At 40.8% G+C, this 13,067-nt stretch overlaps 1 protein-coding gene across 5 annotated transcripts in view; it reads right to left on the bottom strand.

The window, feature by feature from the left end:
- Positions 1-13,067, bottom strand: part of LOC140335048 (myosin phosphatase Rho-interacting protein-like) — a 99,850-nt gene that overhangs the window by 23,820 nt on the left and 62,963 nt on the right. For all 5 annotated transcript variants that reach the window (XM_072417415.1, XM_072417411.1, XM_072417413.1 and 2 more), the window contains exons 8-15: positions 10,598-10,733; positions 9,935-10,039; positions 8,078-8,134; positions 6,584-6,652; positions 6,406-6,495; positions 5,623-5,732; positions 1,137-1,704; positions 706-822 (exon numbers count right to left, since the gene is read on the bottom strand). In XM_072417415.1, coding sequence (XP_072273516.1) covers positions 706-822; positions 1,137-1,704; positions 5,623-5,732; positions 6,406-6,495; positions 6,584-6,652; positions 8,078-8,134; positions 9,935-10,039; positions 10,598-10,733 — 1,252 coding nt within the window. The remainder of the gene's footprint in view (positions 1-705; positions 823-1,136; positions 1,705-5,622; positions 5,733-6,405; positions 6,496-6,583; positions 6,653-8,077; positions 8,135-9,934; positions 10,040-10,597; positions 10,734-13,067) is intronic.

Here is a 13,067-nt window from a genome sequence, read left to right on the forward strand (position 1 = left end):
ACCCAAAAAATACAACAATAATTGAAAAGCAAACAGAATGCTCTGAAGTGGTCTGTCATGATCCACCATCACTGGTGATGGTCAGCCAGTCAGCATCTGGCTGCAAAGGAACATTTTTGGAAAAAGCTGGAAACCATTGAACCTAGGAAAGCCCGAGCAGTATATTTGAGAAGAGTGGGCCAAGTAGAAAGTCCTATTCAGACCTAGCAGTTATTGCATCAAGGTGTGATATGAAATATTTGGTTAATAGTACATTTGTTTTATTATTTACAAGAGTAGATTAAGTCATATAAAGCATTGACTGCGAAATCAACATTTGCTTGTGTATGTTTTAGATGTATTTAAAGGTAAATTGTAAATCTATGGGGGGGGAATTAATACTTTTGGCCATGACTGTACATTTGTTATAGCTACTGTTCCCCTGTAACTCCCATGGTGTGGATCCATCTGCCTCAAGCTCCTTTTCACTGGCTACAGTCAATCAGCATAAGTCGTATTCATTTTCTAAACTTTTTGTTTTTACATTTTACGATAAGCAAACTGAATGCCACGGTTTACATATGTATGTAGCATGCAAATTACTATGTATGAGCCAAGTGCGGTTTTATTATTTCTTACACCATGTCGGAACTGTTCACTGCTTATAGTGATGTCACTCAGACAGTGAACAGGACCTATGGGTAAGGACACAAGTGTTACCAGTACCTGTAAAATATACCCATCAGGGGCATTTTGGTGTTGCTCCAAAGCTTCCTTTAGCCGATGCTGCAAGAGGAGGTTTTCTGCCAGGAGATCGGACACTTCCTTACGACTCTGCTCAAGCTGAATGGACAAAACCAAAGCACAAGTTACTTGTGTTCATGAACAGAGAGACTTTTCATGCTCCCTTGAACATTTACATTTCTTTTTTCAGTATCTACACTTTCCTTATCGTAATTGCATACATTAATTTCATGATATTTCTGCTGCCTTCACCCTGATGAGTGAGTCTGCCATCATACAGTTTTGGGAGTATGTCAATAAAAATGGACCCGAGGACGCTTTGCAAATGACTTTTAGCTGATGTCCCCAAAGGAAAGACTTAACAAAACATAACTTGATGGTTTTCTTTGCAGCTGTAACTTAAGAACCATTACCTGTTTTTCCAAGAGGATAGAGATATCTTCTTGTGGGTATTTTTTAGGAGTGCTTGGTGGCAAGGGAGCGATGGGTATCTGTTTCTCCTCTCTCAGCGGAGTTGTTTCCACCTGCTGCCAACGCTGCTCAATTTCCACTTGGACATTTGGCCGGACGTCAATGGAATCTGAAGATGTTGGTCCCTTGTCCACTTCCATGCGAGAGCTTTCTTCACTGGAGGGTTCCTCCATGGAATCTGAGCTTTCGAACCTCTTCCTGCGTTCTTCCCTTCTCCGAGCCCTCTCTCTTTCAAGCTCTCCCAGGTCACTCTTTGGGTCCGTTGTGTCGTAACAAGATATGGACTTCAAGGCCTCGGCTGCTTGCGCTCTCTCTTGAGCCAATGCTTGTTGGATGGGGCGGAATTCAGCCCAGTCAAAGGTTTTGGAGCGTCCTTCTCTCCTACGTTCCCGTGCTCGGCTCCTCTTTTGCTCCCCATCGGCATCTGAGTGCTCAGAGTCTTGCTTGTCGCTCTGTATGGAGCTGGAGACGAATGAAGATGGAGCTTTGGTCTTCTCCTCTGGCAGAGAACTACAACGAAATAAAGAAAATGGATGAGTCAACAGCAACAGCAACTTTTGAACTGGTCTGATTCACACACAGGTTAAACCCGGGAGACCTCAGACAAAGCTGTAGCAGACAAGTCTTTCAGAAATATAATTTCTACACAATATATTACAGGTATTCAGGATCAAAACTATAAGAGGGACTAAAGTTCCAGCTGTTGGTTCAGAGGTCATGCTGGGAATTGTAAATCAGCAGGTGCAGAATAGAGGAGGATTTCCATGCATTGTTGACATATGCCATCAGTGAGAAATTTCTGAGTTTTTTAACCTCACAAGTCTAGCTCTACAATAAAACAGCAGAACATATGGAAATGTTCTCCATGATAATAAACATCTAAAAATTATCCTGCTTGTACTTATAAAACCAGTTCATATGAAAGGGAAATGTTTTACCTAGTATAGGTGAATGCTAAAGTAAACACATTTTTGGAAATGTAATCATTGAAATAATATTTCTGTTTTTAGTATATTAGGTAAAAATACATGCAAAACAATAATCCTGGGATGGTAGAAGTCCAAGAACCTGCCTATGGGCCTTTGTCATGTCCTTCAGTTCTTTGCAATTCTGTTACCGATTAGCTGTCTGGTGTCGCATATAGATGCTCATTCTGTGTATTCAAATCTGATTGCGCTCTGATGTCCATGGCAAGTTTAATGAGCTTAATTTATTTAAACCATCTTTGTGGTTGGCCACAGACAGGAATATTTTAGCTTGTCCTCGGTATTTGAAGGTGCCTGTCCCCATATAAGAGTTGAATGGTTACTCATTCTATTATCCCCATGTCTCCACATTTCTAACAATATTCTGTATTTAGCATGTAAACCACACACAGCTTTGCTTATAGCTACCCGTGTAAAACTTCAAAGACTCCTTGTGATCTTAAGACTTTTAATAATCATCTCCTAAAAACAAAACGGGGGCTCCAGGATTTCCTGGAAAACCAACACAAACCATTCACATCAAGACTTTGTTTAGCTGGCTATGCTGCAGATGTAAGAAAATAGTGACTGATGAAAAGATTCACATATGCAGAGTTCAGAGTGAATGTCTAGAATAGAAACCTCTGGCTTGAGTTGGCCGGTGCTTAACACAGTAAACTCTTTAAAGTTCAAAAGTGCAAAAGTTATTTTCATCCATAATTAAGCAATATAGCCCTTATTCTAAATCAACCATTCAGGTTCCATTTTTTTTTTTTAATTTACAAATCTGACAACATAAATCTTTACTTTTTATTACCAGGGTTTCAAGGGGGGTGGAAAAGGAGGCTGAAAGGAAACCTTTTGCATCCGTGTACTTCTGTGTTAAATCAACACCAGACAGCTCTACAATTCCTTCACATGAAAGCTTTTTTTTTTTAATACTCTGTGTCACTTTTTACAGAATAAAAATACAAACAAGCACTTCTGATTTCATGGCTTCATGATCTGCATACTTGTCCCATAACTAAGCGTGTCAGCATAACAGCCAACTAATCTGTATTTCCAATAAGATCAGCATTTCCAATTAAATTATCTGTGTAATAGTGAGATGGCTTCGGGGAGCCTAGCAGCAGAAAATAAATTCATACAAGCAGTAAGTGTTTACAAGCCTATGCCTTCCTAGGAAACACTCTGTAATTTGGTTTCAATTAAAAAGAACCGGTCACAGCTCAGCTGAAGCAACAGTCTAAATATGCAATAAGTCGTGATAGTGCAGGCTTGCAGAGCTTCACATCTGTGCACAACACAACACTTTGCAGGTAGCGTGTGTTGTAATGCACGGGGAGATGTGTGTGCTGGGCGGCATTGCATTGGCAAGGTGTGGCATGCAGTAATTTAGGTGCACTGCGACCATTTTGAAATGAATGAGGTTGAAACGTGCAAATTAAACCTTATATTTGCCTCTTTTTAGTGTTTTAGGATGATGTAAACTTTAGGTAACTAAAGCAACTGTTCTTTAACTACTCAAGCTCACATACCATCTCCCAGCTCTTTAGAATCCACAACAGCGTCAGATAAAGGTAGCATGTTAGATAAGAGGCATGTAAACCATTTTAGGACAGGACACTAAGGCTGCGAACCACCGAAAATGAACGGTTGTGCTCGTCTCGGCCCAAAATGTGATATGTGTACATACAGTGGTCCTCTGAATATTGATCTGTCCTAGTGGATTGATGAATGACCAATTGGGAATGACCATTGCACATTTCAATGGAGGAGAGCACAGCAGGGTGCTGCTCGATTTTCTTACCCTCTTCATAGCACAGAACAGTGCTGTGTGTACAACTTTCATTCATTTATCTCTCACGGGAAGAATCAAAGATTTGGGGGCCATAACACACTGGTATTTCTGCTGCTTTAAAAATTCTAAGGAGAAGAGTTGAATGATCAAGTCCATCACTTTCATGTTGTCAACAGAGACAGATTTGCTTGTGTAACTTAACTTGGCGTTCCAGGCTCCCAATCTGAAGAGCCAGATTACGAAGCAAAGGAAGCAAATATAAATCTGTTACAGGCAAGCATGCAGAGGTATTATATTTAGGACCAAGCAATCAGACCCTTGCATCAGCCCAGTCATAACTGCACCTCTTTGAAGAATACCTGTGAAGCACAGTGGTGGCAGCCACTTGGTTGAAGTAACAGAAATTAGAACACAGTGCAGTCCGGCACCTGAAATCAGCAATGACAGTCTAAGCTCCATATAACTAAGAAGGATCCCATTTATACCTCCAGAAAAACTATACACAAGATTTATGGCAGACCCTTACCATCTGCACATGCTGCAACACGGTTACCTCCAACTCATTTTATATGTGCAGCACTCTCATGGAAGAATTATTCTGCAGCGACACCTTTATGTGTGTCACCTGAACAGGAAATAAGGGGAAACTTACCAAGGGAACTGTCAACTAAAACCTGACCTGGTGATATCTGAAGCTGATCTTAAACACCACACAAAAATTAAAATGTTTAAATGGCTCCTGCCTAAGTAATGAGCAGCACTGGGTGCAAGGTCTTGTTTAATTGTGCGCCTTTTCACAAGCAGAATCAATGCAAATTGTGTGCATTATTGCCTGGTGTCCTCGATCCTTCCATTTGTAATCAGTGCACCAGAAGTCCCAAAACAGGGCAAACATGTACAATTTTCTGCCTATTCTGGGGTGAGGATGAGGTGAAGCACAGGATATACACATTGATTTGACCTGTGTGTACTTACAATCAATATTTATCCAAATCTGTCTGATCATTCTGTGTCAGTGACTTGGGATAGTGCAAATTGGCCCATGTGTACTAGGCCTTATGCTCTGAAAATACACAATAATATTGTCCTATAGACTTCCACCAGTGTGTTCCCTGGTTCCAGAACTGCCCTGTCACTGACTCTACTTTTTGACACAAACTGAAGCATGACAGGAAGGTATCAGACTACAGTCCAATGACACAAGTTTACCCAGAGGTGGTACTCCTGACTCCAGAATGAACGGGCAGGCCGATTTCCATCATGAACTGGCTGCCCCCACTCTGCCTGGAGACTGACACACTAAAAAAGGTCTCTAGTCACAGAAGCAAAGCATGCAGGGAATCACAGTGAATACAAACCACAAGACGTTTATACAGGAGAGAACACAGCTTTCCAACCTGGGCTTCAGCACAGACAATTTCAGCGAGAAGCCTTTCCTGCGGTTAGCATGGAATTGAAAAAGATGGAGGAATGAGTAAAGGAAGAGGAGCAGGAGGAAGAAGAAAGTTGCATCATGGGAGAAGGTGGTATTTAATTAGTAAATATTACCTAATGCAGAGGAAGAGAGCATTGGAAAAGGCCAACACTGCGCCTGCTCAGTGCTAGAAAGGGTGTCCTCAAACAATGCAACATAAGTGAGCAAACATAACACGGGTGTCTCACCTGGTGACATCAGGGGCTGTGTTGGGTCTCACGTGCTTCATGATGGTCTGTATCCAGTTCCTCCGGATGCCTGACGTCATCGCTGACAGGATAAATTCCCCTTCTTTAGTCTAAAGGAAACAAATACATTTTCAATATGTCCTCCATGGCTCATGACCAAAAATAGTGATTAAGGACCTATCCTTCTGATCAAGTTCCCCAGTCAAACACCTGGACATATTACGTTCTCTACGCCAGAGTTCTTTAAATGGATTTCAATGAGCAAATGTTTTTGGAAATCCTCTGAGGAAAAGGCAATGAACTGAGAGGAAAAAGAGTTGGTTATTTACACTTAAGTGCTTCTACTACACATAAACAGCTTTAAGAAAAAGCTTGCTGCTCCCCCCACTCTTAAGACCACCTCTAATTTCTTGTGTTTTTGGTTGTGGGTATTTCAGACTCCTTTTTCGCTCTTGTGTTAAATCTCCTGAATAACTTTATGTTATGTATACCGGGGTATGAAAGGAATAATCAATAGACATATGATTCTAGATACCACCTTACAACGTCCCCTCTGTACAGTTTCTTGGACATCCCATTCCCAAACCCACAGGAATAAAAATACAGCACCCACTTCCTTTGCACTTATACAGCCTCCATTCTACTGGGAAGGTTTTCCACAAGATTGTGTCTTAGAATTTGTGCCTATTGGAGAGCTGCCCATATTTACTTGGCTATGTATTGTATGTCGATATGAAAGGCCATGGAAGAACTGTGTGTTATTTCAGCCATACTGTTTCTTACATGAATTTGGAATCCATAATTCCTCTGCACTGGATACTCTGTGACATCGTAACAAGTTGACAGGTCAATTTCTCCATCCAAGTCCGCTGCCTGTTTGAGCAAAGAATGTAAGCAAAGGATTCCAGTACTCCAGTAGTAAGCATGACTTATGACAGGCTTGGAAATTGGTTCTACTCACCTCTTCTGCCACAGAGTCTCTGTAATACCTCAGGTTCTGGTCTGTCAGCACAAACCAATGTTTCTTCCACTAGAAAACAAGCAGCACATTACAAAGATTTCACATGCATTACACACTGGTTTTGGTGATAAAAAACTCATGAAATGGCAATATTTCATCTCTTGAATGGGACACAGATGGAAACTAAAACCATAATAGGCCTTAGAACATTTCCTGTCTAAAATAATCGGTTTTATACGATATATATTTTTACTTCTACTTTTATTTAAATGAAACATATACAGGCATTCCCACTGTAAACGTATGAAATGGTGTTGCTGAACAATACGGCACTATTGAGTAAGGGAAAGAGAGGAAGCAGAGGTCACAGGATACCCAACCCCTCCAAAGTAAATATTACTGCTGTTCTTGTGGTATTACCTTACAGCAAGTGCTAAATCCATCTGTGAGTGTCTGCTGCTGTAACCAAACCCCAAGCACTTCTCTTCCTACCCTTCTCCCAGTATCCCGCAGTCCCAGGAGGGGCGCAGCTGGCAGATGAATTAAGGTCATGATGTAAGCACCCCTCCCCTGCCAACTGTGCTAGTAAACATAGCGTTTGCATAACTTACAGCTCACATCACAACAAGCTCGGGCTCCCCGCTCTGGGTCAAGACGGGAGACGATGTACAGCTACCGAGGCACAGAAAATCGTTCCTGCTAGTGCTAGCACCCACATCACAGCTGTTACTCACATAGAATAAAAGGAGAGCAAGGACTGTACTGCCTGCTATCAGTAACACCTCTACTCTTGCGATTGTTAAGCGTTAATAAATAAGCCAAATATTAAAGTGTCAGACTGTACATTTAGTACAGACTGCTGCAAGATAAAAGAAACTTGCAGACAGTTAAGGGAGTTTTACATTTTTTTTTTTTTTTTAACTGGAAGGGAAGTCCAAATTGGGCAGGAAACATGGCGCATTATAGTTTCTCCGCCTTAAAAAGTGCAGCTTGCTCAGTCCTAGAATACACCAAAGACTAGGGCCAGACCGGAATAAGCCAAAGGGGCCAGGGTCTGAGTCCTGGAATAGACAAATTTCACTTCTGGATAAAATGAAGACCAAAGCCAGAAATATCTCTGCTCAGAAATAAGCCAAAAGCTGGGCTAGACAAGTCTCGGTTCCTGAAAAAACTGCAGATCAAGGCTGGATAATCTCAATCCATGAATAGGGGTAAGGTCAGGGTAAGACAGATTTCAGTTTTGGAATACACCATACGCACTAATCTCGGTTCTGGAGTAAACCACATGAAGGACTGGACACAGGCCAGGGCTGGACCAATCTCAGATCAGGAATAAACCAAAGTCCAGAATTGTACAAATCTCAGGAGTTCCTACATTAAAGTGGTTGGTTCCTCATGCTATGCAGCTTTTTACCTTAGACATAGCATACCGTGTGTACACACGGTCGCATACCCTAACATTGTATTTTGAACCAACAGTGCGGTTCCACTCACCTGCCCATCTTGGTACTGCTTGGTCAACCAGCCCTTCTTGAAGTTCAGGAGATCGGGCTGCAGAAACAATAACTATCAGTTATTATTTTCATTATTAAGCTTAGATACATTCATACAAAACATGAATAAGTCTTTGCCTTTTATTTCTGGCCCAATAATTATAATGTGTAATAAAAAGTTACACATACTTGAGTAAAGCACTAAGGAATCTAAAGTAAAAAAAAAAAAATTAAGTTGTCTGTCACTAACAGATCTATCACTTGTCATGCATTATTCATTCGTTTATTTTCGGAAGGGCTTCCAGTGCAACAGACTCACAGCTACACTGCAGAGAAGTATTTCTGAAGTTTAAAACTACAAACCTTTTCACTTCTCTCCAGCTTCATAGCCAGATGGTGATCGCCTACCCTGCTGAGTGTGCGAGGGTCACTGCAGCATCTTATACCCTGATTCCAGTCACATGACAGGCACACCAGAATAACTCCCCTTCTACAAGGTACCAAAATACTTTAAGGATCGAGCAGAGGGGCTTCAGAAACCAAAAGAATTTGACTTCACCATCCGTCAACCCCGGATGATGTTTGGGTTCGAGTCAGGTTTCCAATTTAAATTAGGACAGGGTCTGAATGCAGACATTTCCAGAGGCGCCTGTGAGCGCAGTGTGCCAGCTATTTGTGAGATGGGGTCCTGCTGTTCTGAGCTAGACGTGCCAAACATATCTGCACATAAAAGACAGAAGCCCCTCGTTAAACAAAGCCCCCATCCACTTTGTGGCTATTCCAACACAAGACATAATGTGACAGTCTGAGAACAGCTGCCAACACCTGTGACCTGAATTACTGGAACCCAAGAAGATACCAAGGTGATTTCCAGGAGAGGGATCAGAGGCATCCGAATGGCTTAGAGGCTGCTGCTTGTGTGTTGGCTTATCTATAAGGTCATAAACCAAGTTTGATACATCTGTGTGTTGAAGTGCCACCTTTATTGGCTTGCGTCTTAAGCTGCGTACACACGGCAAATTTTTGACAAATGAAAAGCAACATTCCTATGGCACATATTTAATTGTAACAGTTTTTTTTTTTTGTGGCTCATTACTAATAACTAGAATAATAAAAACAAGGTGCCCAAGCATTACTGAATATTTTGCAATGACACATAGGCTTCTCTTACAACAGAACTACTCAACCTACTACTAAACATCTTTAGTATTTTTCTGTAAGACTAGTCTGAATACACTGCAAGTAAAGCAAATTACTTGGTGATATAAAGTATCAGCCCTTCTCAATCTTTTTAACATGGGGGAACACTGGTTAAAAGAACTTCATATGTCTCAGGGAACCTCTGCCAATATTTATGATATGCCCATTTCATGGTATGTTAGACTGATGGTCATTAAGCAGAATGCGTTTACAAGGCACTTACATTGCTGGCCATTGGGAAGAATGTCTCCCTTACAGCTCAAGGAGACATTGTCAGCCTTGCTGGACTACAAAACCCTCTTTTGTATGAAGATGAGGTTATTGGGGATTCTGTTGGCCAGCAGAGGAGACTTGGGCAGGGCTAAAAACATTGCTTTCAGTGCAGCAGAGTTAGTGTAGTCACCTCAGAGGAATTCATTGGACTGGTAGATCTAAATGTATTTTTCTGAACTTGAATAATTTTATGTGATAAATCACCAGCAAATGTGCATGTATTGCAGGGACGTACTAAATATGTTTTTTGCTCTGACATACAATTCAAAGGCTTCTCAGAATGTTCTGGCAATTTCATAATTTTAAAGGATTAGAATTTAATTTTACTGGATGAACCATTTCTGCTTGCATATTTAAAAGACTGAAAGTAGCTTTTTCAACTCACGGTCATAGAGGACTCTGTAGACCTGCGATCCAGGGACTTTGCTCTTCTATATGGTGACATATGAGAGGCAGAAACATCAGGAATGGAGGACACCCCAGTATCATCCTGTTTACAAGGATAGAGAGATAAAGGTTGTGCTATGTAAAGTGCAAATACAAGCCTGGAGCTATAAAGATCTATTTGGATCTCAATCCTCCATAAGTTTTGTTTCTGTGATAAACTAGATATTTATTACCCATAGCGCCCAGGTCTGCTTTAAAGTCATGTTAGTCAAGGAAAACACACTTGGCCATTAACAAAAACCATGCGCCAGACCCTAAATTTCAAATGTCTCAACAAAGAGCTTTGTGGAGTAAAATTATATCCCAGTCTTGTTTAGTCACTATTGGTTTACCTAACCCAATGGGCATAATTACCACAAACTGCCCGTCCCTACTTTTATGTCCGATGGCTATGTGTCTGATGGTCAAGTGTCAGTAAACTTTTGGTCATATAACAGATTGACATAGCATAGTTGAATAATAATATATCATATAGTCAACTTTAGGTTGGGAACAGCAGCCCGATATGAAAAGGGATTTATAGCAAAATTAGGAGTAAAATACTTTTAGTTGGCATGCATTCCTCAACAACCAACCACCTAAAATCATCCGATCACATTACCCTTTTTCTGGGAAAGGTCCGCTTTTCGCTGCGTCCTTGTCGGGCCTCACTAGTTGGAGGTGCCGAACAATTGGTCTCCATGTGCTCTGCCTTCTCGATATCCAGAGCTTCAAACTTCTCAATAACCAGAGAGCGCCTAAGATGAGGAAAGAAGTGAAACAAGGAGGAAGTAAGAACCAGAGTACATTCATTGTGCAATATCAGCATCACAATACAGATCAGCAAACCCAAATCGAGAACATTATGGTCAAGCAACACCAACAAATAAAGCCAACTCTTATCTTTATAGTAGGTTTTTCAATATGGAGGGCTCTCTGTGTCTTGGTACGGTGTTGTGTCTTTGTGCTGGACCACCAATAACACCATCACTACTGTCTTTAGGAAGCCTTTTAATTACTATTGACGAGTATATTGGTGCCAGTCACCCATACAGAGGATCTCGGATCACCTTTAGACGAGCAAGTGGACAGGCTTGAGATCCAACAATTTCCATCCTTGGAAGCCAAGAAAAATCTCTGCCTTTCTGCTACCATAATACCCCTGACGTTAGTCATTACAACCACGTCTCAAAAAAAAAAAAAATATGTGTGAAATAATCTAGAAGGCTGCAAGTTCATGCAAAACCGATACTTTAAGCAATGCTATGAATGTCTTCTTTCCCTATTTCTATCTACCAGACATCCAGGTCTGACCCACCCCCATCATGGCTGTTCCACTGCATATTATGGTAAATTAGCTGAAAAACCAAGGGAGATCTTTGCTTATGTTTTATGCAAAATACAGAAGCCCATGAATGATTAAACCAACCACCTGACGGTGCAGGAACAGCTTTTAGTGACCTGTTTTGAAAAATAGATCTAAAAAAAAATCATTATAAACAGCATGATATCTACTGCAATGTAAAAATAAAAAAAACATTCCCGAAATTTAGTGCTAACCATGACTCTGGCAATGAAAATGCCAAACTAATAAGTCCGTGCTTTCTGGTCTAGTGTGATACAAAACAGCTGTTTTTATTGGTTGGTGCCACTTACATTTTACCCAACATTCTCCGAAACCAGTCTGTACTTTTATGATACCACAAAAAGCATTGTCTTAACTTTACTAAGGACAACAGATATTTGCATCTCTAGAACAATAAATAATAAACATCATAAAATATACATAAAGATGGAGGCAAATTCCCTCAGCAAGCGAACATCAAATAGACATGATTCTTTCATGTGCTGCTTTGCTTATTAATGCAAACAGCTCTTTCTTAAAGTGGCCTGGACACACATCTAAAATGTAAGTTGCCATATTGTAGGTGGCACCAGCAACCAAGAGAACTCAGCCTTTCGCTCATGCCTTGGCAATGTCAGCAATGACCCAATTGGCTGAACTCTCCCTTCCAATTAGGATGGGCGCCTTCCTTGGGTGTTGGTGAAAACTTCACATAATGTAAATGCTGCAACTTTCACTTTGCTAATTAGAATAAACAATTTGCAATATATAAAATAGATGAAAAGACAAATAAAGAATAATGCAACTTCTTACAGAAAACAGAGGGTCAGTGATTGCCCTTTTCTTTTTTATATTGTGCTGCATACATTAAGCAGATTACAATGGAATGACTGGTACCGCAGTGGTCCCTAACCAATATTCTGTGGAACCATAAGGTTCCTCCAGAGTTTGCTAGGGGTTTCTTAAACTATCAGCAATCTGTACCTTGATATCTGTTCAAGTCACCCCCCCAATGATATGTTTGGCTATCTGTAAGGGTAACATTCTTCTCACTAGCCACTATGTTAATGTAATTATAAAAGGAGTTCCATGAAGACCTGAAAGTTACTTTAAGGGTACCCCTAAACCCATGCTAAAAACTTTGAGGCTGATGTACAATCTACTTTACATGGACTGCCGGGACAGAAGGAGGAGCTTCCTTATAATGACTAGTCATGCGGGTAGGGTAGTCCTGCCTTTAGGCATTGGGTCCAACTAGAACCATGTGTGGGCCCATAAAATGGGCCATCTCCGATACATGGTCCACGCAAAAGCAATCTGCAGAAAAAATAAGTAAGCTGCCATCACTTTTAAATAAAAGGCCCTTTTTTGAATGTTGTGCTAGGTTAAATTTTTCTTTTAATGGAGTTGATGCCCCAGAGCAAGTAAGTTTGTTCCAGGTCAACGACTCCAAAAAACGAATCCCAAATTTATAGTTTTAGAAGTAGGTTAACATTGGTATCTCTCACATTCTCTCGATGCAGGACTTCATGATTTACCTATATTTACACATCTTCAATCTTTGTGCAAAGGTTCAACCATCTACGCTACAGTTTGACATTTCTGCCTAGAATCTGACTTTGTAAAACTCCTAATCTGTGTTTTCCCCAAATATAGCACCACTCAGAGCCCAACTACCTAATTCCCTATGATACCGTAATACTTATCTTCCTTACAGACCAAAATCAGAGCCCATGGGGTCCCTTGT

This window comes from Pyxicephalus adspersus, chromosome 7, assembly GCF_032062135.1.
Source record: "Pyxicephalus adspersus chromosome 7, UCB_Pads_2.0, whole genome shotgun sequence".
In the NCBI taxonomy this organism is placed as follows: domain Eukaryota; kingdom Metazoa; phylum Chordata; class Amphibia; order Anura; family Pyxicephalidae; genus Pyxicephalus; species Pyxicephalus adspersus.